At 40.3% G+C, this 27,989-nt stretch overlaps 1 protein-coding gene across 1 annotated transcript; it reads left to right on the top strand.

Annotated features, from left to right (window-relative positions):
• Positions 1 to 20: 20 nt before the first annotated feature.
• vapal (VAMP (vesicle-associated membrane protein)-associated protein A, like) lies at positions 21 to 23,544 on the top strand. The gene is made up of 6 exons (XM_053651816.1): positions 21 to 248; positions 14,228 to 14,380; positions 16,187 to 16,290; positions 19,648 to 19,728; positions 21,627 to 21,809; positions 22,375 to 23,544. The coding sequence occupies exons 1-6, from the start codon at positions 191 to 193 to the stop codon at positions 22,534 to 22,536; spliced, it is 741 nt and encodes a 246-aa protein (XP_053507791.1). The 5' UTR covers positions 21 to 190; the 3' UTR covers positions 22,537 to 23,544.
• Positions 23,545 to 27,989: the final 4,445 nt, after the last annotated feature.

Genomic DNA, 27,989 nt, shown 5'->3' with positions numbered 1-27,989 from the left:
GTTTAACTACAGAGGTATAAGATAATTGAGAGCAGTGTTGTTGTACGCGTGTTTTGGCGTGTGGGATCTGCGTGCGCGCTCCCGTGTGTATGTGTGTGTGTGTCAGTGCTGAGGGCTTGGATTTCTCCGCGCTCCCGCTCGGTGGCTCTCTAGAAACGGCGATCCGGCGCTGCAAATCCCCCCGGCAAACATGTCCAAGCTGGAGCAGGTCCTCATCCTCGATCCTCCGACTGATCTCAAATTTAAAGGTAAGGCAAGAGCGCTTCCGACCCGCAACTGACATCCGATCTGGAGAATGTTTTTAATAAAGTAAACCACAGATTTCACACTCCCACAGCCTGCACCCGCCGCCATGTTTGAGGCAGGGGAACTCGGGCAACTGCGGATCCCCGGGCTCGAGTGACGTCGCTATGCGGCCCAGCACTCACCTTACTTCGGCTAGCTTCACCGGATAGCTCGGCTTATGCATTACACAATACAGCAAACACGATACAAATTTTTTTGTTTTGGTCCTAGACTGGTATCTTATGTCATTTCTTGGTCATTTTTTCTCTGAATACACCCTGGTCATTTCCGTGCCCGGCTTCTTTTTTTTGGCACCGAATTGATTAGCTAGCATCTGACGCTAGCGTTAGCACGAGCTAGTCAGTGTGGATAGGGTTACAGGGACGACGTGGATGTTGCTAGCTAACTAGCAGGTGCTGATGTGGGCTACTTTGCTGTCGTAATTTAGCAAAGTTAAAAAAAAAAACAGTTGTACACTTCACACACAATTGTATGCTTAAATAAATACGACGTGTGTTTTACAAAATGTGTGTTTAATTAATTAGTTTAGACTCTTCGGGTTTGAATTGAAGGTTGTCAGATAGCGAGTATAGCTCAATAAATATTTGATGCTATGCAAGACAAGGTGCATTACAAGAAGATAATATTCCCGTTTCATATTAATTTGAAGCAAACCTGTTGTGTTTATGTCCCCATTACATTTGGTTATTATGCTTATTTATAAAAGTAATTTAATTGTTAAATTTAGCTAGGAGGCTCGCCTTAATGAAGTATCTGAAGAGGGCGGGGTTCTTTAGCCAAATGGGACTTTAGCAGGATGGGTTTAGCATGGAGCCAGGGTGTGTGCACAGATCAATTCTGCCTCATCATCATCTGTACATTACAGACGCCTCATTTATCCTACATTCAGCAGTCTGTAGATTGGCTTTAAATTATGCAAGATCCGCAGTCTGGGGGGATAAGACACAGGCTCATAAACCTGTAATTTAACATCGCTGACAGTTACTCGAGCAATAAAAGTAATATAGGATCATCATCTGTATGCCATGTTTCATGCTATTAGGTTAATATGCGAGATTAAATGCACGAATATGACCGAAAAGGACAACGTAAACATTCAGCCAATTAAATCGCATTATACATGTCACATGACGTCTTCTTTAACCAGTCACGGTGTGGGTTGTCACGTGATCAACGCAGTAACGAGAAGAAATATAATTAAAAAGAGGTTTTATAATGGGAAATTATTTCCAGATATAATCGGACCATTAGAAAATGTAAATATATTTTCAAAACGTTTAGTGGATTTAGATTTATAGGTTTAGATCATCATTAATTCTTCACGTTGGTATTTGTGCCCGACACATTATTCTGCAGGGATTTTGTCAGATAGCTGAAATCCAGAAAAAAAAAAAAAAAAATTTTCATAGCATATCTCATTTGCATGAACGTGAAATCCGATCTTATCAGACATGTATATGATTTCAAAAGAGATTTTTTTTTGTAAATGTGACTCAACCGGTCAACTCAGTTTATTTTATTTTATTTTTTTACTTGTCTTGTTTGTGCTGATGTCATGGATTTGCAACAAAAACAGCATGGTTGCAAATATCATAAAGGCAGGTCAGGGTAGGACAGTAGACTGTGTATTTATGTACGGACATTGAGCTGGACCTTGTCTAACTGCAGTATCTGTGGTTCCAGCAGCAGCAAACATGGCATACATCACTGTTCCCTGTGACAAATGCTTAAGAACTGTGATTGGACTTTGCTGTTATGTAAAACATAATTCACAATGAGATTTCCATGCTGTCAGATAGCTGACTAACAAATGTTTGTGACCAAGTCTTGGTCAAGTACATGTACTTAGACCAGAATGTCAGGAAATCAGTTGATCAGGTCTAGTGAGACACCTTGTCTTGAGGAGTTTTTGTTGGACATCACTGGCAATCTCTCTCTCTGTCTTCTTCTATAATCAGTGTCATGGGGTGGTTAGGACTTTAATGATGTTCAACATGATGCTCAATACCTCAGCTCACTTGCAAACTTTGTAGCCTAATGTAGCTGTTCTACAGGTCTGGGCCTTGTATCTATGGTGTAAAATGTTACAGATTGTAGGTACTTCCCAAAATTGTGGTCATCCATGTTTTGAGTTTCTGCTGGAAAAGAAATAAACAAAGAACTAATCTTTTTAGTGACCCACTTGAATTACTCGTCCCCGCTTCACCAACACAAAAACTACGCTACAACGTTACTAAAATTCCACTTTAACCATTTCATCCCTGTGGTCATACATTAACTGACCCCACCCATCATGCTTTTGTTTTCCACCATTAATTACATGATCTGGCAGTGAACCTTGCTTACAGGTACAGGTCGACTCGAGTATCCCTGCATCACTTAACACAGAGATCTCCCCTAGTCCACCGGTCCAGGGGGAGCGGCTTTGTTTAGCTCCTGTTTACACGATTCTCTCAGCACCGAACTGCTGCTCGAGCTTTGGAAGGGCCCGAGCGGGCCCGAGCGGCTGTGTCCACTGAGCTAAAAACAGCAGCACAGCAGCAGGACTGCTCCAGGCGACTGAGATATCTCTCTCTCGCTCTCTCTCATCCACTCTTTCTTTCTCTCTCCATCTTCGTCTGCTTCTCTATCTTTATCAGTTCTCCTTTGTGTGTGTCTAATTTCTTCTGTCTCTCTAGTACTTGGACTCATTCTGTCTTATTCTTGCTCTGTATCTACCTCTCTTTCTCAGTTTTTCTCTTTCCCTCTATGCCCCCTATTTCTCGTTGAGTCTCATGTCTTTCTCCATCTCTCTTGCTATCAGTCTCTCTCTGTGTGTGTGTGTGTGTGTTTTTCTCTTGTGCTCTCTGTCTGTCTGTCTTTCTCTGTCGTGCTCTCTCTCCCCCTCAGTCTCCCTCTCCCCCTCGGTGTTATTTATAGAGACAGGGAGGCCTGGGAGACTGGTACCGAGTGAGAGTGGAGGAGATGGTGAAGCCGCCGTAGAGAAAGGACACAGGCTGCTTAGTACAGAGTAGTTTTGCAATGTTGTCCTCCTGTGAGACAGAATATCCAGTAATATATACAGTTACAGCTTCTAGTGTACTGTAGACTACAGGTAAGGAAGAAATATATTGGTTGTTTAATTCGTCTTGATTTTCAGGGTTATATCCAGATAGGATACTGATATTTTCTTCAAATGTAATGACATGAATTGCAGATTAACCTGCCATACACCAATCAGATTTTAGTTGGATTTAATTAAAATCTTATCGGTATACAATCTAGATACAAGACAAAATGTTCAGATGTATAAGGGTATCTTCTTGCCCCCTACCCAGCCTTGTGTGGGCATTTATAACACATTATACGCAGAGCAAGATGAGTAACCAGCACACAAGCATGTATCTTAGTGGACTTGCTCACTAAGTGGCATGGCACGGACGTTTCTCAGGAATTAAATTTACAAATGGAAACTGAATTTAATCATGAATCCATTTATCAAACGGGCAGGTTTCCGAACCCTGTTTTTCTTCAGTGTCCGATTTGAAACTGGAAGGGAACTGCGAATCGACCTCACCTCATGATACGAGTGGTTTAACAGGCCAGAATGACGAGACCTTGGTTCTCATTAAAAAAAAAAATCAACCGACTCTTATCTCTAGGAATTCTGCAAAAGAACCACTTTTGGGATAATTTACCCAGCTGGAAAATGTAAAAGTGGGTGACCAGGCAAAAGCAGAAGGTGGAAAAATATAAATCACACATGTTGTGTAGTATGCTGTATAAAAATACATGCAAAACTGACCACTTAGGAGACCACTTGAGGAAAGAGTGGCGTTGTTTTGAAGAGGCGTAGAAATTCCAATCCATTTATTCCAGAAAACATCGTACCATCGTAGTGTTATCCACAACCAAAACACTAAAGTGTTTTCTGTGTGGTATGTATGTTCAGGTTTTGTTTTCTGTCAGGAGCTCTAAAGACAAATAATAGAGGACTCAGTGGATGCCATGTTACAGAGGAAACGGTGCAGATCTGTAAAGTCCCATTTGTTTGTATGACTGTAGGAATGCTATAAAGAATGGATACTACACTGATGGATGAAGGACCAAAGCCAAATCTCTGTGAGATCAAGAGTTCATCCTTAAGTAGTATACTTATTATCTGTTACAAATCTGACCATTAGAAAGCAACTGTGATTGTAGTAGGCTATGGTCTGAGTCGTAATGAGCCGAGCCCTAGGTTTGGCATGTTCGATTTTTCAGATCCGAATGTGTGAAACAATCATTCTTATTCTTTTTAAGAAAGTTGAAGAGTAAAGAGACTTACGGTGACGAAAATAACTTGTTGCATTGTGTAACACTGTGAGTCACGGGGTTTTTAATCCTTCACAAAAAAATATTTAGGCTGCTTCATGAGACCCAGACCCTTCAGAGGAATGAAGACTAGTATGGAAATGTGAATCGGTTTGATTGCCCTGGTCATCAATTGTGGCATTTAATACAGGACAGCATCTCACCTGGCTAAGTACAAAGTGTATGCTAAGCTGATTTATATGTTTGAAATGACAATTATTTTATGGTCTTTTCTACTTGAGGCTCAGCTTTCAGTCTAGACAGTTCATCACATGTACTACTTGGATATATTTTCAAAATGCACTTTTGAGCCTTCTTAAATTGAACTGATCTAGCTCAGCAATTTTTTGGCAGAAAAGATGAAAGCAGAAGTGTCAGAAATAACACTTTACGAGTCGTTGTAATGGTCCTGATAATAGGAAAGTGATTACAAATGCTGTAGGTACTCCTGTGCCTTTCAGCATAGATGCATTAAAATTGCATGGTTAAGCCCATCGTGGTAGTAACCAAAGTGCATTTATATACAGGGTTGTACAGTTGCATAGTTTAGTGTGTATACAAGTGCCTGGTAGTTACTGTAAAACACTGATCAGCCATAACATTCAAACCACCTGTCGAATATTGTGTAGGTCCCCCTTGTGCCGCCAAAACAGTTCTGACCTGTCAAGGCATGGACTCCATAAGACCTCTGAAGCTGTGCTGTGGTATCTGGCACCAAGATGTCAGCAGCATATCCTTTATGTCTTGTAAGTTGCGAGGTGGGACTTCCATAGGTCGGACTTGTTTGTCCAGCAATCTTACGCATTGGATTCGATCAGATTGAGATCTGGGGAAATTGGGGGCCAAGTCAACATCTTGAACACACTGACATGTTCCTCAAACCATTTTTGAGCAATTTTTGCATTGTGGCAGCAGGGCAGACCATTGCCATGAAGGGGTGTACTTGGTCTGCAACAGTGTTTAGGTAGGTGGAAAGTGTCAAACATCCACATGAATGCCAGGACCCAAGGTTTCCCAGCAGAACATGAGCCCAGAGCATCATACTTCCTCCACCGACTTGCCTTCTTCCCATAGTGCATCCTGGTGCCATCTCTTCCCCCATGTAAGTGATGCACATGCACCCGGCCGTCCACATGATGTAAAGGAAATCGTGATTCATCAGACCAGTCCACCTTCTTCCATTGCTCCATGGTCCAGTCCTGATGGTCACGTGCCCATTGTAGGTGCTTTTGGCAGTGGACAGGGGTCAACATGGGAATTCTATCCTATCTATACACTGCAAGCTGTGATGCACTGTGTGTTGTGACACATTTCTATCATAGCCAGCATGAACAACTTCAGCAGTCTGTGCTACAGTAGCTCTTCTGTGGTGTCGGACCAGACGGGCTAACCTTCACTCCCCACATGCATCAGTGAGCCTTGGGTGCCCATGGCCCTGTCGCTGGTTCACCGGTTGTCCTTCCTTGAACCACTTTTGTTAGGTACTAACCGCTGCATACCGGGAACACCCCACAAGACCTGCTATTTTGGAGATGCTCTGACCCAGTCGTCTAGCCATCAAAATGTGGCCCTTGTCAAAGTCGCTCAGATCCTTTGCCTATTTTCCTGCTTCCATCACATCATCTTTGACAACTGACTGTTCACACGCTGCCTAATATATCCGACTCCTTGACAGGTGGCATTGTAATGAGATAATCAACGTTATTCACTTCACTTGTCAGTGGTTTGTGAAAGGACTATATCGAAAATGGATGCTATTATTATATTAATATTAACTGTTAATATGCTGGTTAGTAATGGAATACAGATGTAGGGATGGGCAATGTGGCAGATGTATCATATCATGATTTTACAATACAATCTAAACCTGTTAAATGCTGTTCAGGTGAATCCTAAAGTATTGGCCCACTAGTTTCTTGCTGCATGTTCTTGCAAAAAAACAAACTGCATCAGACTGAGTGGTTCATCCTGTGAGAGACGTGGCTGAGCCACACACATTTTAACCAGACAGCCAGATTTATATAATTTTTTGGAGTTATGAGAAGCATTTTACTACTCCTACCCATCACTATCACTAGAACTTTCACTGGTAGTGTTATGTAATGGGAAAAGGACACACACACACTCGACCAGAACGCGGCTAGTTCGGATTTATTAACAAGCTGTGTTTTGCTATTTAGTGGAAATATACTACATATCATGATCTTCCCCAGAAGATCCTTGACACTGGAGCATAAATAGACTGAATAAAAAAAGTCTGACTACAAATCATCTCCGACCTAGTTTTATGAAACATGACATCTAAACATCTTGTGGCTGGAATTAGCACCTCTTCAGGCTTTGGAAGGAAGGCAAATGCTACAATCTTGTGACTTGTTTTATTTTTTTGAGCTGTGCATTTTTCCTCCTGAACCAAAACACACCAGTTTGTCGATCTGTCTCATACAAATACATTAGGCAGTGTATTCGGATCATATAGTAGCCATGTTACCAGCCCAGCTAATTAATTAATGTTAACGAACACCTTGCTGTCTGTTATTCCTTAAAAATAAGTTATTAATTGTCCAATTATTTTTGCTTCCTCATGTAGTGTAGGAGGAGATCTTTCATCCACTGTTGGATCGGTTGGAATGCCTTTAATCGCTGTGCCATGACCCGAGAGAGTCCAAGATGGTCAGTGCTGTACACGATTGAAGAATTCTTCTCTAATGATGCTTGCTGTTTTACTTGAGCATCTAAAAAGTCTGTGATCCTTGGCTCGTTTTCTTTCTGTTTACCAGTTTGGTGTGCTCATTTAACTCTGGATAGTGCAGGATGCCTTCGGGGTAGTTTGATAGAAAATGTAGCTTTTGTTTTCCCCTTTAGTAAGTGTATATATGGGACCAGTGTTTGTGGTCTTCCAGGGTGATTAGGCTATTTTTTATTGTATTTTTTTTTTTTAAGTTCAACTTTCAAGTGCATTCATGCTAATGTGTCTTTTATGTGCGGATGCAGTTTAGCTTTAACATCAGCCGTTCAGCTATTACAGATGTTAGTGCTGAGTGATGACTCCGTAATGGGTGGGCTTGCGGTTACTCGCTGGGTGGGATTGGCAGACTTAGACCTGGCACTAATATAACTTCAACAGTACTTTCTCCTTTTTGTTTGCTCGGACAGGATTTCAGCTTTCAGGCTGCTTTTCACGTTTGCAAGGTTCAGTCATCAAACGTGATTTGTTTGGGCAGGTGAGAACACAACAATCACACTCCGGTGTGAACCAAAACAACTGGAGCAGAAGTGCCAGAGCGATGTTGTCTCGGTCCACCAGCAAGGAAACTCTAGCTCTTTTAGCGAGTCAACCCTGTATCAAGCCAACTGCACCGAGCATGCAGCATATTTTGGACAAGATACAAACTAAACTGAGGGAGAGAACTGTAGGGCATTTTGTTTAGATAGAAGTAGCTCATGATGATGTTATTACACTACTTATTTATTTTTTACATTTTTTAAAATTAAATATGTGTTGTAAATTTGTTTAGTGCTTGCACAACACAAGCGTTCTTGTTCTCTGAAGTTGACAAAGTTGAACATCAAACGTTCAGCTCTATATTTTCAAAACAAGTCTAACGTCATCTGATCATTTTGGAGTGCACCAGATGGTGGCTAATATGCTAATACGAGTCATGCTCGGTCATAAGATCCAGAGATTTGTTCTAATTGAACTTTTTAATTGAATTAATTGACGTGCCGGTCACTGGCGTGGAGCTCAGTAGAAGGGATGTATGTGTGTATGTATTTGTGAGTGGAAGCTAAATCAGCTAAAAGTGGAAATGTATATTAAGAAAAAAAAATAAAAATCGATCTCTCCATTGGAAATGTAAGACCGTGAGATGGTTTCTCTGAAACCTTTTATTAAACTGTAGCGTATCCAGTGTACCGGTGACTGTATCGAATTGCTGGATACTTAATTATCCTCCACATGGAAACCTCTGAAGCTTCATGAATAAAATGAAATGGGTATTGTGGGTCAGTCTAATACCACAAAGGGTGTGAACAATATGCAGCACATCCTGTTATGTGATCAACATCTAAAGCCGTTCCTGGCAGACTCTGAGAACCAAAGAGGAGGAGAATTTTGTAAGTAATAGTATACTGCTAACTGAGAAATGATTAATGCGGTACCAGAATATAGACACCGATAGTCACATGGTCACAACATTTCTCACAGCTTGAATCAGTAAGGCCATTTCATAAGTGTTGAGATCAGGTTAATGGATTTGAACTGATGGACCTTAACACTCTTGAACACCACCGTCTGTCTGAATCACTGGACAGTGTCAGTGGTGGCTGGTGTAAAAAGAAAGAATAAGAACGTTCAGACATTGCTACTGATTTAATAAGTAAGGAATAAATCTCAACAGGGCATGCTGTGATGGGAAAATAATCAATATCTTTTCAGGGAGGTGCCCTTTAACGCTGTCAGGAAAATGTTCTATTCCACTTATACTTATTGCCAGTACTAACATTTTTATTTATTTATTAATGAACATATCATATGTTTACAGTTACGTTTAAAGTTGTGGAATGTCCATGAGATGAGTTAGTTCCTGTTAACACTTATGTTACAGCAGATATAAACAAAAATAAAGCCTCTTTTTTTTTTTTTTTTCTTCTCTCTTGTAGTTAATAAGACACAAATGCAGTTTGTCATCATACAGAGAAAGTGCAAAGCCCTCCATCATGAAGCCTTAGTTAAAGCTTTATCTCAGACTGTTTCAAAGCGCTAACGCTTTGGACTCCTTCCAAAAATGCTTACAATCATCTCCTTAGAGAAAACTTTACCAAATCAAATACACACCATACAAGCCCTTGTGTAAGCTGTTACTACAGAAACTAGAACATATAAGAATTAATGTAAACCTCTCACTGGAATTACCGCCGGAGCTACTGTCAGAGCTGCTTTAATAAAAAACTAATCAACCTTCTGACTCATCACCATTGAGAATTCAACAGCAGTGTGGTATAATAGGATTTTACTACCTAAACTACATTAAAGGTTGATATACAGTGACTCATTGATTCCAGGATAGCTAGCTTGTCTTTAATTGATGTGTTGTAAATTATGAACAGTTGAGTAGTCTTCTGTAAAGTCTCACAAATTTTGAGTGGGGTCCGGTTGCCCATGTTTTATTAGTAGTAACACGGATGTCATCGTGCAGGCAGGGTTAAAAAATCTTTTCAAAACTATTCTTGAAGCATGCAACTTGGTGTCTGCTTATATTCTGTAGAGAAAGTTTGTCAATGTTTTGGATTCCTAGCATCTTCTGATGACAGGTGCCATCTAGAGCAAAGCAGAGCACATTCTGGAGTCAAGTCTCATTGCACAGTTCTACACTGTTGGAATGTCAACAGTGAAACACCCTCTCCTTCACCACACCCAACTGTAAAGCAAACAATCGCTGGAAAACAATGAGGCTGGTTCAGCAGTCACTAAACCGTACGTTCAGTATGTCAATGAGTAACATTTTAAACTATTTTTATCAGTTGCTCCACAGGCACAGGACAAATTACGCAAAACAAACGCTGGTTCTGCTATGCTGTTTGTGTTTAGCTGGCTTATGTGTAAAGCAGCTTGTCTGCTTAGTGGGAAAAGTCACTGCAAATCCTTCAACTGATCACCTTTGTCCTATGATGAAACATTTCTATCCTGATGAGCATGGTCTCTTCAAGGATGAGCCCGCGCATAGCACTCTCCACCACTACCAAAAAACACCATATGACCAAAGGATTATGGACACATGAGCATCACACCCATATGTGGGTCTTCCCCAAACTGCTGCCACAACGTTTTACCACAAACCATGCCACACAAGAACTAAGCGAGGTCCATGAAGACCTGGTTTGCCAAGGTTGGAGTGGAAGAACTCGAGTGTCCTGCATAGAGCCCTGACCCCAACCCCACTGTACACCTTTGGATAAGAGTGGAGGTTATTATAACAGCAAAGGTGGATTAAATCTGGAATGGGATGTTCAACAAGCACATATGGATGTGATGGTCAGGTGTCCCCAAACCTTTGGGCATACAGTGTCTGTTATACAATAATATATTTTCAGTGAAGGAATCTTTTAATGAAACTTGAATATAGCTGGATATTCTGCTTAAACAAGAATAGCTTCATTTTTTTTTTTTTTTCAGATTGTTATAATCTATTACTACATAGTTCTTTCATGTCTTTTAATGTGCAGGGTTAATGATTAACCCTTAATGATTTAACATGGCATGCTGACTCATTTACTGCAGTTCTTTCTGAGGTGTCTTATCTTCCCTTTTGATTCTTATCTAACCTTTTAGAGGTTGAGAAAACTTTGATTAATGATGAAACAAAATCAATTGGACTTGGATGTTTTCCTACCTTACTGTGCTGCTTGCAGTTATACATTTTGGGAAATTAAAACACTAGCCACTAGACTTGAATAGGTATGTCACGATACCAAAAATCTAGTAGTCGGTAAAGGCGATACCACGGTGTGGTTTAAAGTTACATAAAGAAACTCCTGGAGGACATCCTCCTCTGGATAATACTGGCGAAAAGAGAGAGAGATGGGGATATTTTAGTTATCAAACACTGTCTGACAATGAATAATAAAACAGTGCTAAGGTGCACTCCTAAACACACACACACACACACACACACCTACCTTATACTCTGAATGCAAGCATTAGTTTAAATTCACTGATATGGTGGCAGGCCAAAAAGATTTATTGAAACCATTAACATTTCAATAATTATTAGTGACATTAGGCTACATTTGGCTGACAGGACACGGGCTGAATGGAGATGCATGGTGGCCCATTAGGAGGTAGTTTATAACACTGTAATGCGTTAGCGTTGTTAACAAATAACTGGCTATGGCAAACATTACATGGAGCATAACCTTAGCTGGTTTCACGGCTGCCAGCTGCCTCAAACAAAAATAATATAGGGCTCGACTTTCAGGTGTTTTGCCAAATTCCATTTGTTTCCTCACTTTGTTTGAAATGAACGATAGCATCGGTTGCACACCGTCAACCGATGCTACCTTTCCTCTCTTTTCCTCTCAACGAGTCGGGGCAGAGCTAAAATTGTCGCCGTCTTCTGTAGTTTTTCTTGTGTGTTTGTAGGCGTTCTTCTTTACCACTTGTGGACCGACTAAAACACTTGCGCGTATACGCTGCCCCCATCAGTTTCAGAAGAATTGTAACCTCTGTACCTTCATTACTACCGGTAAGGACGCTACTGCAGAAAAACAAGTACCGTCACGCTTTAAGAATGTTGGTACCAACTTGGTACAGAAGTATCGGTTCTCATGACATCCCTTGACTTGATGTCCCATCCAACCTGAGGGGGGGCGAAGGCTAACGTGCTTCCTCTGAGACACATGAAGCCAGCCAGGTGCATCTCCCCAAACTGTTGCTCATGCTGCATCTACCCTCTTCCACATACATAAGCTCACAGATTCCTGTGATTGGCTAGTGTTGCTGTGATTGACAGAGGACAGAGTGTAATTCGAACACCGCTTGTTTTGTTCTCCTGGTTACTGAAAGCTGTGGCATCCTTGGGTTTCAAACTTGCGACCTCCGACAACACAACCGATACATTTCCCAGCTGACTTTTTGTCGAGGTTTCAAACACAATGGCATATTACAAACTTTGTTTGAACAGGATAAACATATGTCTAAAATTCTTTTCCTTTAGTCTGTGTCAACATACTCAATTTATGACAAGACCGTTAACTTCGTATTAGATTACATTAGTTACCATTTTTGACAGAGATTGCACAAGCATATTAGAATGTCCACTTGCCCATTAGGCTAGTTAATAAATTGATTTCTCCTCCTTGCCTATATAATCTAATCTTTATATGACTTCATATTCGTACATTGACTGTTGATCAGTAACTCACTTGCTTTATTTTAGAGTACTTGTGCTAGTCATGTCTTGGTACGGTGTGTGTGTGTGTATATATAATTTTTAACTGTAATGTAATATTCTTTAGCTCAACATTTGTATCTCTATAGCATTGACAACCCATAATTTTGTATAGTAGTTGGTGTTTCTCTTTTTACTGTTCTGGCATTACATGATGTAAGTAAATACATCATTGGGAAGTACTGGAAATCTCCCACGTTCAACCAGTCGACTGCTAGCTATTAACGTATAGGTTAATAAAAGTCATCAGTAGTGTAGTGCTTATTTTAATTGTTTTGGTCGTGAAACCCCCGCAAAATTCTACTTTCAAAACCCATCATCAGATTGGGTTTTCCCAGTATTTAAACTGGTGAATCTCATTCTAGAGACCATTGCATGACTGCTGTATGAGGCAAGTATGCACTTCTTCCATCTGCCAGATTATGTTCAATTCACACCAAGCACTGAATAGCTCACAAAAAAATAGGAAAAGAAAGCGTGAGAGAATACACTAGGAATAGGCTAACAATGTTTGGTGAAGTGTAAACAAATTCAACCTGAACACTTCTCTCTGGGGTTTTCTCAGTAAATTTTCCCCATCGGGGCTCCTCAGATGGTGTGAGTAACAGCAGTTTCAGCCTGTGAAAAGACAGTCAGATGGTGACCAGTACACCTCTTCAAGAGTTCTCAAAATGTAACCACTGATCCAAATAGGCGTGAAATGGAGATTTCACGGTTGTGAAGTAATTACGTGAGTAACACTGAACTGCAAGCTGTTAGAGCACAAGGGACTCAGTATGTGCAAGCTGAAAGTGCAGTGCCCCCCCCCCCCCCCCCCCCCCGGGTGAAATTTGTGAACTGTACTTCTTTGACTACATGTTTTGCTGGTGTTTTTTTTGTTTTGTTTAGCCCGGTTGCAGAATATGTAATTACGTATTTAGTCGCAAACAATTTAGCGTGTATGATTGCTTTTCTGAAGCTGTACACTTCTAGAGTATAAACATATCTTTAATCTGCTTGGACTCTTCCACAATGATCAGTCGAGTTTTTGTACTGTGCCAGAAAGCAGGAATGCGATAAAAATTCATGAAATACTACTTAATTGGAGAAAGAAACCGGTATCTGAGGGTGGATGGCTGTCCTGATGTGGACCCAGCAAAGTATTTCTGGCCATAGTTGTCAGCGATTTTGTAGAATTGTAAACACGAATCTGTATCAGGTCTGCTCTTGCACGTTTTTTGCGGCCAATCACACGCGGTTTTACATAAATTCTTCCGCTAAAGGCAGCTCTTCAAGAGTTATTAGTAAGAGAATGTTATAGAGTTTTTTTGCTCTCTTTTACCCTCTCTACGCTGATTAGTGAAATGACAACTTTGTTATAAGAAAATAGATGATGAAAACAAAATGTTTTAAAGATGAACGTGTTTATTGACAAAGTATTGTGTTTTATTCTGAGTTCAAACTAATGTGTATCGTACTCGCAGTGCATGGCTCTATTCAAATGTAACGTGAAGCGCTGCTATGAAACAAAACATTAACCACATAATTAAATCAATGTCTTATTTATAGCTATAAATTAATTATTAATGGTTACGCATTAAAAGGGAACTGTCATGACTGAATGGCAACAACCAGACCTAAATTTTCTCCTATCCCCTCAGGTCCGTTCACAGATGTCGTCACGGCGACCCTGAAGCTGACGAACCCGTCAGACAAGAGAGTGTGTTTCAAAGTGAAGACCACAGCACCACGTCGGTACTGCGTACGGCCCAACAGCGGCGCCATTGACCCTGGCGCCTCCATCAGCATCTCAGGTCAACTTCACATGTAGCTCTTAAACCAGTGTATTTCAGTGTCCTTTCATCTCACTTTAATATCATATTTCATAACCACCAGTTACGTAAGGGAGTTGGAAAAAGCATAGATGTTTACATCCAAATGTTGCAAGTGCCTGAGAATTCACTAAAAAGAAATGTGAATAATTAATATTTCAACTGCTGTTCTGTGAATATTCAAAAGGCTGATGCAGTCTGGTTACCGAGCCACTAAAATACCTGCAACGTCATCATTTATTAATCAAGTAACACTCGGATTTCCTGGTTTGAAATCCTAATCACTTTTTATTATTTCTTTTTGTTTTTTCTTTTTGTATTTTTTTTCTTTTAATGCTGTTATGTATCCACGTCCTTCATGTGTATAAAATTTATAAGTATATGGTCACTGGGTTTATTTCTAGGATTTTGTTGTTAGGTTTCTTTTTTTTTTTTTTTGTGAAATTCAAACATTACCTTATTACAGATAAATTTTTTAAAACATGATCACGATTGATCACTTCTCAGTCAGTTAAACATAATCAACTGCGATGGTGTATTATCACACATTGGTCTTCTTTTATCAATCTGAATATGAACATGAAACATACACAGAAAACGTGCTATCCATGAAAATCCAATTTAGATTGGAAACACTTTTGTAGTTTACAAAAATCTTCTGAGCATGTCTGTATTTACGAATACAGACCTGCTCATGAACCTTGATTCATGAGCATGAATCAAGGTTCATGCTCATGAACATGAACCTTGATTGAGCGGCTTCGAATCCTGTGGTTAGCGTGAGTTACAGCAGTTTTGTTATAGTGTTTTGTATTTTATATGTTGAAGTTGATGCAGATTATGCTGTCAAGTTTAAATCGCTTATTTATTTCAGTTGCACGTATAAAATGAACGCGAAACTGTCATGTTTTTCCGACCTTCCGGGAAGAAAATAGAAAAAGAGGAGGAATAGCCACACCCTATAAAAGGAGGAGGATTCAGTTTGTGGCTATTTACTGTGTAGCTGATGCAGTGTCTGAGCTGCATTACTGGAAGATTTAGAGCATATCATGTTAGAGGTGCTCTTTCACCGTTTAGTCGTCGTCTTGTTATTTTCAGCTCTCCGTGAGCTTTGCCTTTTATGGAGTTTTGTGGATGTCATTAAATGTAAATCTACCGTGAACGTGCTTGGCCATTTAACAATGTGTGCATGTGAAGACGAAGGGAATTGGTGTTACCAAATTGTTTATTTTTTAAAAAATTTTTTTAAAAAAAGTCTGGTGGGAAGTTTTAGTTGGGTTTGGCCTATGAAAACATTTACACACAGCTTTACTAAAAGACTGGGAAACAAGGCCCAGTGTGACTAAAGACCAGTCTCCTTTGATTGAGATTTACATATCTAAAGCAATAAACCGAATGTAAAGCCTGTGTGTTCTAAAATGGTTGAATTAGTGCTGAGCAACACTGAGCAAAATTGCAGCACTATTTCTCAGGGGGAAAAACAGCTGAATGGATCTACAGATTTTTAGTAGCTATATTGGCTGCTATACATAGAGGTGTTAAAAGTATGATCATGGGTAGCTGAATCTGAGCTGGTATTACTCTGACAGTATCGTATAGAAAAAACAACACATGACGTGACAGGGAAGCAGGTGATCCTTGTATCCAAGTGACGTATTTAGATACTGAGGTTAATGTTTTTTTAGTAAACATGGAGTGTTTTCTTAAATTGTGTCAAAACTGTTTAGCTTAGAAACGTGTCCCATCTGTTTTACATTAATTCAGATTTTATTAATTTTTTTTCTGCAGTTATGCTACAGCCCTTTGACTACGATCCCAATGAGAAAAGTAAACACAAATTCATGGTGCAGACCATCTTTGCACCGGCCGCCATCACAGACACAGAGACCATGGTAGGTATGAAGTGGAGGTCTGCGTTGTATTCTTCCTTCTGAATCAGTAGAGGGCAGCAAAGACATTTCTGTGGCCCTGTGTATTTATCAACAATATCCCAGAGTCCCATGATGTCTTGTGCAGGATATGTGCAGATGTTCTTGTGAATAAGAAATGTACTTTATGCCAACTAAAATGACAGAAATTTTGTAAACATACAAGAACATGTTTAACAAGATGACGTCCTGAACTTCATCACTGAATGAAGGTTGAATGCTTATCAAGTGGGTGTGAACAGCATGGAAAGCTCATTGTAGCAAATTTATCTTCAGTAGACAGTTACATTTTCAGTGCAGATAATAAACATTCTCAGGTGTCCATACCACCAAGCTTAGGTGGTCATTAAATATTCCGGGCAGAGCCATACAGGCCCTTCCGAAACGACTGGAACAGCAAGGCCAATTCATGTATTTTTGCTGTAGACTGAAGACATTTGGATTTGAGATCAGAACATGAGCGTTTAGAATTTCAGCTTTTATTTTCTGGTATTTATATGTAGATGTGTTAAATAACATGGAACATGGCACATTTTGTATCAGACCACCCAATTTGTAGGCGAGCAAAAATATTGGAACATGCGTCTGACTGGTTTTTCTTGTTACCCAGGTGTGTCCTGTTGATTGTTTAAACACAAATAGCTTCGAAGATCTCTGCTTGGTTTTAGCCTTCAGTTTCACCTGTGAAGACTATATTTGTTGTTCTATATTTGTAGAGAGCTGTCTGTGGGAGGAAATCTAGCCATTGTGAAGCTGAGAAAAGAGGGAAAATCAATCAGAGGCATTGCATAAACATTGGGCATAGCCAATACAACAATTTGGAATGTCCTGAAAAAGAAAGAAACCACTGATGTACTGAGCAACAGACACCGAATGGGTCGGCCAAGGAAAACAACAGCTGCTAATGACAGAAACGTTGTGAGAGCTGTGAAGAAAAAACCAAAAACAACAGACAGTTATATCACCAACAACCTCCACAGGGCAGGGGTGAAGGTATCACAGGCCACTATTTGAAAAAGACTTTGAGAGCAGAAATATAGAGGCCAAAACACAAGATTTAAACCACTCATAAGCTGTAACAGAAAGCCAGATTGAAATTCGCAAAGAAATACAGAAACGAGCCACAAAAGTTCTGGAACCAAAATTAACCTCTGCAAAAGTGATTGAAAGGAGAAAGTGTGGAGCGAGAAAGGATCTGCTCATGATCCAAAACATACAAGCTCATCTGTGAAACATGGCGGAGGTAGTGTCATGGCTTGAGCTTGCATGGCTGCTTCTGGAACGTTCTCACTAATCTTTATCGATGATGTATCTCATGATGGTAGCAGCAGAATGAATTCAGAAGTTTTCAGGAACATTTTGTCTGACCATTTACAGAGAAATGCATCCAAATTAATTGGGAAGAACACACCGCCAACTCGACAAAGGACTTCATTAGGGGGAAAAAGTGGAAGGTTTTAGACTGGCCAAGTCAATCACCAGACCTTAACCCACCTGTGCAGCATTTCACCTCCTGAAGAGAGAAACCCCACAAAACAAACAACAACTGAAAGCAGCTGTGGTAAAAGCCTGGAAAAACATCACAAAAGAAGAAAACAACAATTTGGTGTAGTTAATGAGTCTCAGATGCAGGTATTACAAGCAAGGGATATGCAACCAAATATTAAGTGTTATTTACTTTCATTTATTTCAATACTTATGTTCCTTTACAGTACTATAGAACTTCTGTTCCTATACAGCCTAAACATCGGGTGGTCTAATACAAAGGTTTTATGCTGTTTAACACCTAGAAGTGAATACCAGGAAATCCATCTTTTGTTCTGTGTTTTGATCAAATGTCTTTGGTGTACAGCAGAAACAAATAAATTGGTCTTGCTGTTCCGGAGGAGACTGTAAATCACACCAATCACACTTCTTACTGTTTTGCCAGTTAGACTAAATGTAGCTCAGGAAAACTCCCTGACACCACTCCATAATAAACCCACAAAGCCTAGACAGCGGTGTGCCTTTGTTTGTTCGTCAGACTCGGCAGAGGTCACACTCTTGTTTACACGTAAAGCATACATATCAGCTTTTACACTGCGACTTCTCATAACGATAATGCTGTCGCAAATCATGAAAGGATTCCTTGTCATGAGTTAACATCCTTGGTCTCAGATCACTTGATATGATTTAGAGCCTTCTCAATCAGAGATGGTCGACAAAACATGGCAGTGCCAGACATTTCGGAATGTACATGTCAATGTTGCATTATGTGACTATCATGACAGGATCTGAATCGTGTAATCTGATGTGCGGCGCACGTGACCATAACTGATCTCACACAGTCTGCCGCAGTATTTGACGAAGATTTTATTGGTATCATCTTGTCCTGTGTGGCATGGAATGAACTCAAACCGCTCTTACCACACAGTGTAAAGCATTTACATTGAGTGTATTGGGGTGTAACCATATACCCTATCGTTCCATGCAAGGCTCAGGAATCGATACATCTGCAAAACAAACAAGATTCAAAAACGCATTCGAGCTACAGAGAGCTATATGCTGCTAAGAATCGGAACGGCTCACGCACAAGTTATTGTGCTGAAGAAGACGCACGTCGTGTCTTTATATGACACTTTTATATCTCGGGCATTGTTACATCCTTAGAAAATTATGGATAGAAATTATGTAAGCAAGTGCAATGTTGAGATCAAAGAGATCTGTTAATTTTGGAAACATAATCAAATTTAATGCTTTATTTAAAAGCATAACAAGATGGTGGATTTATTTGCATTTCTGTAAAATTTGTGGGCTAAAGGTCTCCCATCGCAGACCGAGTGCAATAGGAAAATATGCAGTTTAATACCTTAATATCTGTTATTGAAGAATGACTGAAAGGTAAATTGTCTTAACATTTTACATTGAGCCAAAGTTCCACTTGGGGATATAGAGAAAGTCTACACATCAAAACCACACCACAGTGAGTGGTTTAACTGATTTAATAGAATTGTGGGTGCTGGGTCTTATTCAGCCATTCACTGCACCTGCACTACAGTAACGTGTCAGACATTTTCCTGGCTACAGTTTAACCTCAGACTTGAACAAAAAAGACATAGTCAGTGGTATTTCTTCCTTGCTGGTTGGGGGGGAGGCACGGTTTAAACTAGGTGTGCTGGCATGTGCGCTTGTGCACAAGCCTGTGTGTAAACATGTGGTGTGTCTGATGTGATACTGTTTTGCTGTGACTGCTTGTATAGCGTGTGCATGTGTGTGGGATGAGGTTCCAGCTGCTAGCTTGTCGAGGCTGATGAATTGCATGTCTGTGTTTCAACCCTGCAGTGGAAAGACGCAAAACCCGATGAGCTCATGGATTCCAAACTGAGATGTGTGTTTGAGCTGCCTTCTGAAAACGATAAAATGGTGAGTATATGCGTAATGGAGACATGGATACAGAGAAGAAATGGTAGAATAGGAGGAAAAAAAGGGTGGACTCAAGGAAGAGGAACATAGAGGAAGGAATATGAAGAAATGGATGGGAAAGGAGAAGTTAGGGAAAAAGGGTACAAATGGGAAATTTAAAAGGAAATGGAGGAAGGAAGGAAGGGCTGAAAAAGGGAGCAAGGAAAGAAAAATGAGAAGGAAAATGGAGGAGGGATGTGAAGGAAGAGATGGAAGGTGGGAATAAAAAATATTGGAAAGGAAGGAAATGATGGAAAGAGGAAGAGTGTGGGGGGACAGTTGGAGGGAAAGGGAGAAATTGGAGGAAATGGATGAAGGAAGCTCAGAAATGGAAAGAAGGAATGAAAAGGAGAGCGAAGCAAAACTCTGGGGAATGGAAAACCGGGATAGGAACAGATGGAAGGGAAAGAAGGAATAAAAAAAGACATAAGAAATGAAATGTAAGATTGAAAGGAAGGAAGGAATCAAAAGAAGGAAGGACATGGAAGGAAAGATGGAAAGGGGTGTAGGAAAGAAATAAGGGCAAGTAAAATCGAAGGAAAGGTGAAGCATAAAACAGGAAGTAATGAAAAGAACGAAATGTACGTAGGAAGGTATGGAAGTAAAGGAAGGAAAAAAGGAAGGGACAGAATCAAAGAGAAAAGAATGGAAGAGGTGTAGGAAATAAATAGAGGGAACGATTTTTGGATTCATTGGATTTGACTCATCAGCCACATACATGGAGTTTCTTCTCCACATTCATTATTTTATGTGTGTGTGTGTGTGTGCGCGCGTATATTATATAATACCATAGACACTGCACACACTTTTTTAAATTTTTTTTTTATTTCTATTCACCTTTTCTCCTCTAAGCCCCTCAGTGTTTCATTTCAGTCTCAGTTCTTACAGATTGGCCTAGGAACTCCCGTGCCTGTGCCCCATGCAGCTGAGCCTGGCACTGAGAGGCCACTACGGCAGCCCCCTCACCTGTTTGCCACACCCACCGCAACCTGGGCCGAGTTCCTCACCCCGATGAGAGCCCGCCCCCCATTCCCCCCAACTTCCAGCAGCCTTAGTGGTAGGAGCGATCTGCAGGGCTTCAGGACTGCGCCCAGTTCAGAGATCAAGAACAGGAGAGGTCATGTGAGTGAGGGTCAGACAGGCAGGCAAGCAGCAGGGCCAGGGCTGGCACACGGATACAGGGTAGGTCATAGGTCAAGTTTTATGTCAGTCAGTCAAGATGAGGCGGTGTACAAATACAGTACAAAGTGTAATTGACAGACAGGAGACATTCTGAAAAAAAAAAAAAAAGAATTTAATAAAAAAGAATGTCAGTGGCTGAAAGTTTGGTTATTATCTCCATAACAAAGTAGCAAAACTTTGACCTACTATTCAAAAGGCATTCTTACCCTTCACGGCCACTTTTTCGCAGTGTGATGTCATCATGAGCATTGTCCCTGGCAACGGCCCACATCAAGTTGCAAGCTGGGACTTTCTAGCGCCAGTACCGCTCCCATGGTGTGAGCGACAGATTTCCCTCCCTGCCTCTGTGATGTGGTGGGTTTGGGACTCTAGATGAGGTTGTGTCTTGGCTTGGTCTGTGAATGTACTGAATATCATTTAAGCAGATTGTTGCATCATTCCCCTCCCCATTCTATGTGTTTCCATTATTTTCCTCATCTTAAATACACAGCAGTGGCATAAGTACTAATCTAACTACCTTGACTATCATGACTTTCATTGCCATGCGTAATACTGGATTTAATGAAAGTTTTCATTCACTTCAGCCAATCTGAAACTTCAGTACTATTCAAGTCTAGACACTTTGACTTACTACCATTATACACTTATTAACGCTGTGCTTTTAATGGCGATCACAGAACGATGTGGATGCTGTGAACAAGGCTGCCCCCGTGTTAGCCTCCTCCAAGGTGGAAGGACCGTCTGCACCCAAACCCGCAAGCGCTGCCCTGGATGACACGGAGATGAAGAAGGTTATTGAAGAGTGCAAGCGACTGCAGACGGAAATGATCAAGCTGCAGGAGGAGAACCGGCAGCTTAAGGTAACATCAGGAGACCACAGCCCTGAGGAGGTGGAGTTAAAAAATGTTTGACTGAATTGTATAAATAAAAACAGGCCTAAACATGAACCAACATAACTTGGAATTGGAGTTCAGTTTTCAACCACTTTGAGACCACTGGAACTCATAACAGTATGAAACCCGGAGTGGTTTATAGCCTCATAATAATTTAAAATGTCAAAAAGATTTGAGTGCTGTCTGCTTGAATTTGTGGTGTGTGATTGTCAGTATAGCATTTTAACTTGCGTTGACCAATCAGGAAGTGGCTTTGTGTTTATGCTTTTGCAAGTATACACAAGTAAAGAGAAGACAAGCCAGTGGAATTATGGCAGAAAAACTGGTTACGCTGTGATGAATATTAAGGAGTATTACACATAATATATTTGGCTTACTATTTGGCACAGTTTAATAGAGTATGACATTAGACCCCTTATGCATTCTAATATTTTGTTGGCTTTGGGTATGTTACCATAATTTTATAACTTTCAAGTGAAAAACGGTTGGTGGTGTGTGTAAATCACATCCTGTGTTTACCCTACTTTCTCAGGATGATGGATTGAGACTGAGGAAAGCTCAGCGACCCGAGCATACGGCCGCCAACTCCAGCTCTCTGATTGGCCGAGAGGTGGCCACCAGCTCCATCCCATCACTCCTGGTCGTCATAGCAGCCATCTTCATTGGATTCTTCCTCGGCAAGTTCATCCTGTAGATGGACGCGTGGAGGGGAGTCTGATGTGTCTGCCTGCCTATCAACCGGTTCCGGAGAGAGGGAGGGAATGAGAGAGGGAAAGAAAGAGGGAGAGCTCACACGGCCTGGATGAAAGGAGAATGTCTTTCTGTTGACTTTGCCATATCATTGGTAGCTGGGCCAGCGGCAGAAACACACATCTGTGCGGCATCATAACGTCCTCAGCCTCACATACGGTTAGTCCAACACACGAGAGAGAGAGAGAGAGAGAGAGAGAGAGAGAGAGAGAGAGATGGAGGGAGAGAAAGAGAGAACAAAAAGCAGGAGCAGAAGTAAGTCTCTTTCCCCTCTCTGTCTCTTTTTATTCCCACACCGTTCTTTTCTTTGTGCAATGGACAGAAGGTAACTCAGCAAACAGGCTTAAAACACAGCAATGGTTTGAGAGAGTGTTGAGACCATCACACAAAGAAAAAAGACACATCTCAGAGATCCAAATTATAAATGTGTTAATATAAATATTTTTGTCCCCCACATCACCACTACAACCACCACCACACTCCTCGCCTCTCTCTTTCTCGTTTTATTAAAAGTTCAATGGAATGTTAGGTGTCTTGTAAATGTAATTTTAATCCTTTTTAAGAAAAGGAAAAGCAACATCAATCAAAACAAAAAAGACCTTGTGACCCTTTTCACCCCCGGCAGCCTCAGAAAGACGGCAGATATTTCTACCCTTCGCTGCCTCTCCATTTCCACGGGAACGTCAACAGTTGGGCTGGGAACAAAGATGCCTCCTTTTGTACATTTGTCTTTTTTCCTGTCCCTAACGATACCAATGCAGACTTTTATTACTGTTATATCATATTATTAATATTATTGTTCTTTATTTTCCCTCAATACAAAGCATTTATCCCTACTTGAGGCAAATGTTGACTGAAGTTCGAGTCTACACCTCTCCTGTCCTGTTCAATGCTATTCAACATTAAAGAAATAAATAAAGTGGGAAAAAAAAACTCCATTTGTACAGCTGTGGGTTTTTCCCCCCATGTGTTCTGTCTGATCCATCCATGTCCTCTTCTACATGTATGCGCGTGTACACATCCAAACCACCATGTTTAAGTTTCCAGAAGAATTTCAGATGGCTATCTTCCATAGTCTCCTTGTGTAAAACTTTAAGAACTCACTTGTGTATATATGCAATAGAACTTTCTGCAACACTGAAGCTCTTTTTAGGTTGTCAAGTAACTACAACACCAAGGACAAATTATGGAATCACCACACTCTGAGGATGTTCACCTGGGTTTTTTACTTCATTGAAAATAAACAAAGCACGGATATGACACAAAAACATTTTTTGTTTAATAGCCGAACAAGTCTGGCTTTGTGAAACATACCTCAAACAAGATAAATGAAATAATTTAATTAATGGCATATTTTTTTCCAGATCAAGTAGAGGAAAAAATTAAGGAATCCCCTTGTAATTTGCATTTCTAAAACAAATACCAGCACAAGGTTAATGGTGCAAATTAGTCTGCAGTTAAAAGAGAGTGCTTACAGACGTTAACCTTGGACTTTTTGAAAAGAAACATGGCCCCAACAAGAGAGTTGTCAGTTGAAACAATGGAAAGGATTATAAAATGCCTTCAAGAAGGAAATCCAGCACGGAGTGTGGCAAAAGTTGTTGGTTGTTCCCAGTCAGCTGTGTCTAAAAATTGGTGCAAGTATAAACAAAATGGGAAGGTTATAAAAGGAAAACATACGGGTAGACCAAAGAAGACCTCAAAGCATCAGGATAGAAAACTTAAAGCAGTATGCCTTGAAAATTTAAAATGCACAACAAAACAAATGGGTGGAAACAGGAGTCAATGTTTGTGACAGAACTGTAAGAATTTGGCTGAATGAAATGTGATTTACGTATAGAAAATCCCAAATGAAAACCAGAGTTAACACCTGAACAGAAGAAAACAAGGTCACAGTGGGTTAAAGAGAAGCAATCATGGAGTGTGGATGATTGGATGAAAGTGATATTCACTGTTGAATCATGAATCTACATTTGCCAAGGAGACGATGCTGGAATGTTTTTCTGGTCCAGAAGAAAACCATCAAACTTCCCCACTCATTTATGATATGGGGTTGCATGTCAGGTAGAGGACCAGGAGAGACCTCAACAGTCAATGCACAGGTGTACATTGAAATGTTGGACACTTTTCTCATTCCATCGATAGAAAATAGGTTTGGTGATGAAGTCATTTTTGAGGATGATAATGCATCTTGCCAAAGAGCAGTGTGTTAAAGTGTTTCTTCAGGAAAGGCTGAACAACTCCGTGACCTGGCCAGCAAACAGTCCGAATCTCCTAATTTAAAAAAATTGGTCCATGACAAGGCTCTGTCCTGCAAAGCTGAACTGTCAGCCTCTATTGGAGAAACTTGGAACCAGCTTAATGGAGAATATTGTTTTTCGTTAGTGAAGTCCATGTTGCAAAGAATTCAGGCTGTCATAAAAGCCAGAGGAGGACAACAACGTACTAATTATGATTTAAAAAAAAAAATTCTGTTGTCATAATTTTTTCCTCTACTTTATCTGGGGGAAAAATATGCCATTAATGAAAGTAATTTATTTTAATTTGTTTGCGTTATGTTTCATGAAGCAAGAATGTTCAGCTATCAAACAAAAAACGTTTTGTGTGATATCTGTGATTTGTTTATTTGCTACAAAAGTAAAAAAGCTGGGTGAGCCTCTAAGTGTGGTGATTCCATAATTTGTGCCTTTTTTCATGGTTTAACCCTATATAGTTTCATCACAATGTCACTTAGCAATACCTGTGATTAGCATATGACTAAAAGTAAAACTCGTGTCCGGCTGGGACGTCAGGGTTCTGTCTTGAAGTTGTGAGAAGATAATATAGGGTTAAAAAGTGAAACATGGCTACTATTGCCAGAGCCATATCACCCTGCAGCTCTTTCCTGGTTTCCCACGGAAGCTAAGCAGGATTGAACCTGGATGGGAGACCTCCTGGGGAAAACAAAGGTTGCTGCTCGAAGTGGTATTAGAGCGGCCAGCAGGGGGCGCTCACCCTGTGGTCTGTGTATAGTGACGGGGACACTATACTGTAAAAACAGCACTGTTTTTCGGATGAGGCATTAAACCGAGGTCGTGACTTTCTGAGGTCATTAAATATCTCCATTAGCCCTTCACTATCATGGCCCCCCTAATAATCTCCATCCCTGAATTGGCTACAACACTCTCTCCTCTCCTGTCCACCAATAGCTGGTGTGTGTGGTGGCGTTCTGGCGCACTATGGCTGTAGTCACATCATCCAGGTGGGTGCTACACACTAGTGGTGGTTGAGATTTCCCCGCCATACAATGTAAAGCACTTTGAGTGCCTAGAAAAGTGCTATATAAATATAAGGAATTCTTGTTAGGGGCCAAGCACTGAAGGTGTGCGTATCCGTTAGTTTTCTTATTATTATTCTGCTTCTTCTTCTTCCCCACTGGGAGTCTGTGGTAGCCCTCTGAACTGTAAGTAGGAAAATGATTAAATTTGGCCCACTCATAGATATGACCATGAATAGTATCATATCTATTGATACTATGAGTACCAATTATGGGGTCTCTAGGACAAACTCTATAGTGCCACCAGTAGTTCAAAAATTCACATTTCAAATGGTTATAATTGTTGAACACTTTGTCCTAGAGAAAGAAATTGAGTTCGTCAGATTAATCTTCTCACATTGATCACAATCCATATATTACATTAAGATTCCACCCATTACTGCAGTCACCATTTTCAATTTTTTCGTTATGGTTCGTTCAAATTTTGTCCGATTCTTACCAATGTTGGCTCAGATGATCAGAGGACAGAGCTGCACAAAAATGACTGAATATAATTTTGATGTTCATATGTGTTCAAAAGTTATGATGTCTCAAATTTAACAATGTTGACCCAAAATTGGATCAGAGGCTGTATCTTGGCCACACTTTGATCAATTTTAACAAAACTTCATCAGCAGCATGATCTGAGGGTGCATGTTGCATTTGAGAACAGCACCACCTACAGGTCTTGAGATTTGAAAAATGAAAAATTTTTGCTCATAACTTTTGAATAGTTTGTCAGAAAATTATGATATTGGTGTCTACGGATTCATTGGGTCATGGCAAATCCAGGGACACCAATTTTGCCAGGATCGGACGAACTTCCTGTGTGCCATTTTGAAATTTGTCATATTGTAATCTCTTTTAAAATATTTCACATATCAGCACAAAATTTGGTAGTGATTGTTCATAGCATGTCCTCTAGGTACCTGAGAAATTTTAACACAGCGCCACCTAGTGTTCTAGAGAGAAGGTTTTTTTTTTTGTTGTTGTTAAAAGAACCCTTACCAAAATTAGCTCAGATGATGAGTGCACAAAAATGACAGCAGAATTTTGATTTTCATATTTGTTCAAAAGTTATGATCCAGTATCTGTTAACATTCTAACTAATCATTTTGTGTGCTCATTCTCACCTTGGAAGCTCTCCTCAGCATCAAAACAAATGTACATTCTCTGTGTGGTGCACTGTGATAAGCGACAAGCACCAATTCCGAAAGTCCTGGGTTTAATTAATGTGTGGTGCAAGTTCTTAAAAGTTTGTGTAACGTATCTTTCGGTTCCTTTCTTTTGTGGCTCAACATTTCAACCTCTTGGCATGCAAATAAATGCCTCTGTTCTGTTAATTTCCTGTTCGATCTTATTCTCAGCTGTGCTTCTGAACCTATCTTTTATTCATTCATGTACATTCTATTTCTCCTGTTTGTGCTCTTCAGGCTCCACATTGCGCTTGCTGCGCCTTTGGTGCTTGGCCCCGTTAAACACTGCATGTAGCTTTAATTATTATTATTATTATTATTATTATTATTACTAGTAATCTTACTACCTCCAGGCGCATTTGTTATTACCACAGTTTAAAGATAAATAATAATAATCATTATATACAACCCATTCAAATATTTTATTTCTGTTCTTACAATCCAGTTATTAGGACAATGTCTTTTTAAGGCACTTGCAGGTAATTATGCATGTAGTTCAGCTGTGGATCTACATAGGCTTTAGTAACAATATAGCACTCTGTATCAAAACAAAACATAATCTAGAATGCCTCACATCCTCTCTGTCTCAAAGGAGTATCATGTTTTACTCTGCTTGCTTTTTAAGCCAATACAGTTCATACCAGTGGGGGAAATTAATATTGCCGGTTCATGTCCGATCCAGTCCTGGAAACTGCAATGAAGAATGTCAGTTTTTTGGTGGGACATCCGAAGCCACAATTGCTTGGAATATTTATGCCATAACCAAATACAGTAAGCAAAAATGATAGCTTACAGCATGCATGCAGACATCACAAACCATCAGGAAATCAGAACTGGCACTCTTCTTCCGCCCTGTTCCAGCTTTGCTCCAAGCTAAACATGAACACTGTGTAACAGCTTCACAGT

The sequence above is a fragment of the Ictalurus furcatus genome, chromosome 20, assembly GCF_023375685.1.
Source record: "Ictalurus furcatus strain D&B chromosome 20, Billie_1.0, whole genome shotgun sequence".
Lineage (NCBI taxonomy): Eukaryota > Metazoa > Chordata > Actinopteri > Siluriformes > Ictaluridae > Ictalurus > Ictalurus furcatus.
The sequence above is the reverse complement of the archived record's forward strand: the minus strand, read 5'-3'. Positions and strand labels throughout refer to the sequence as shown.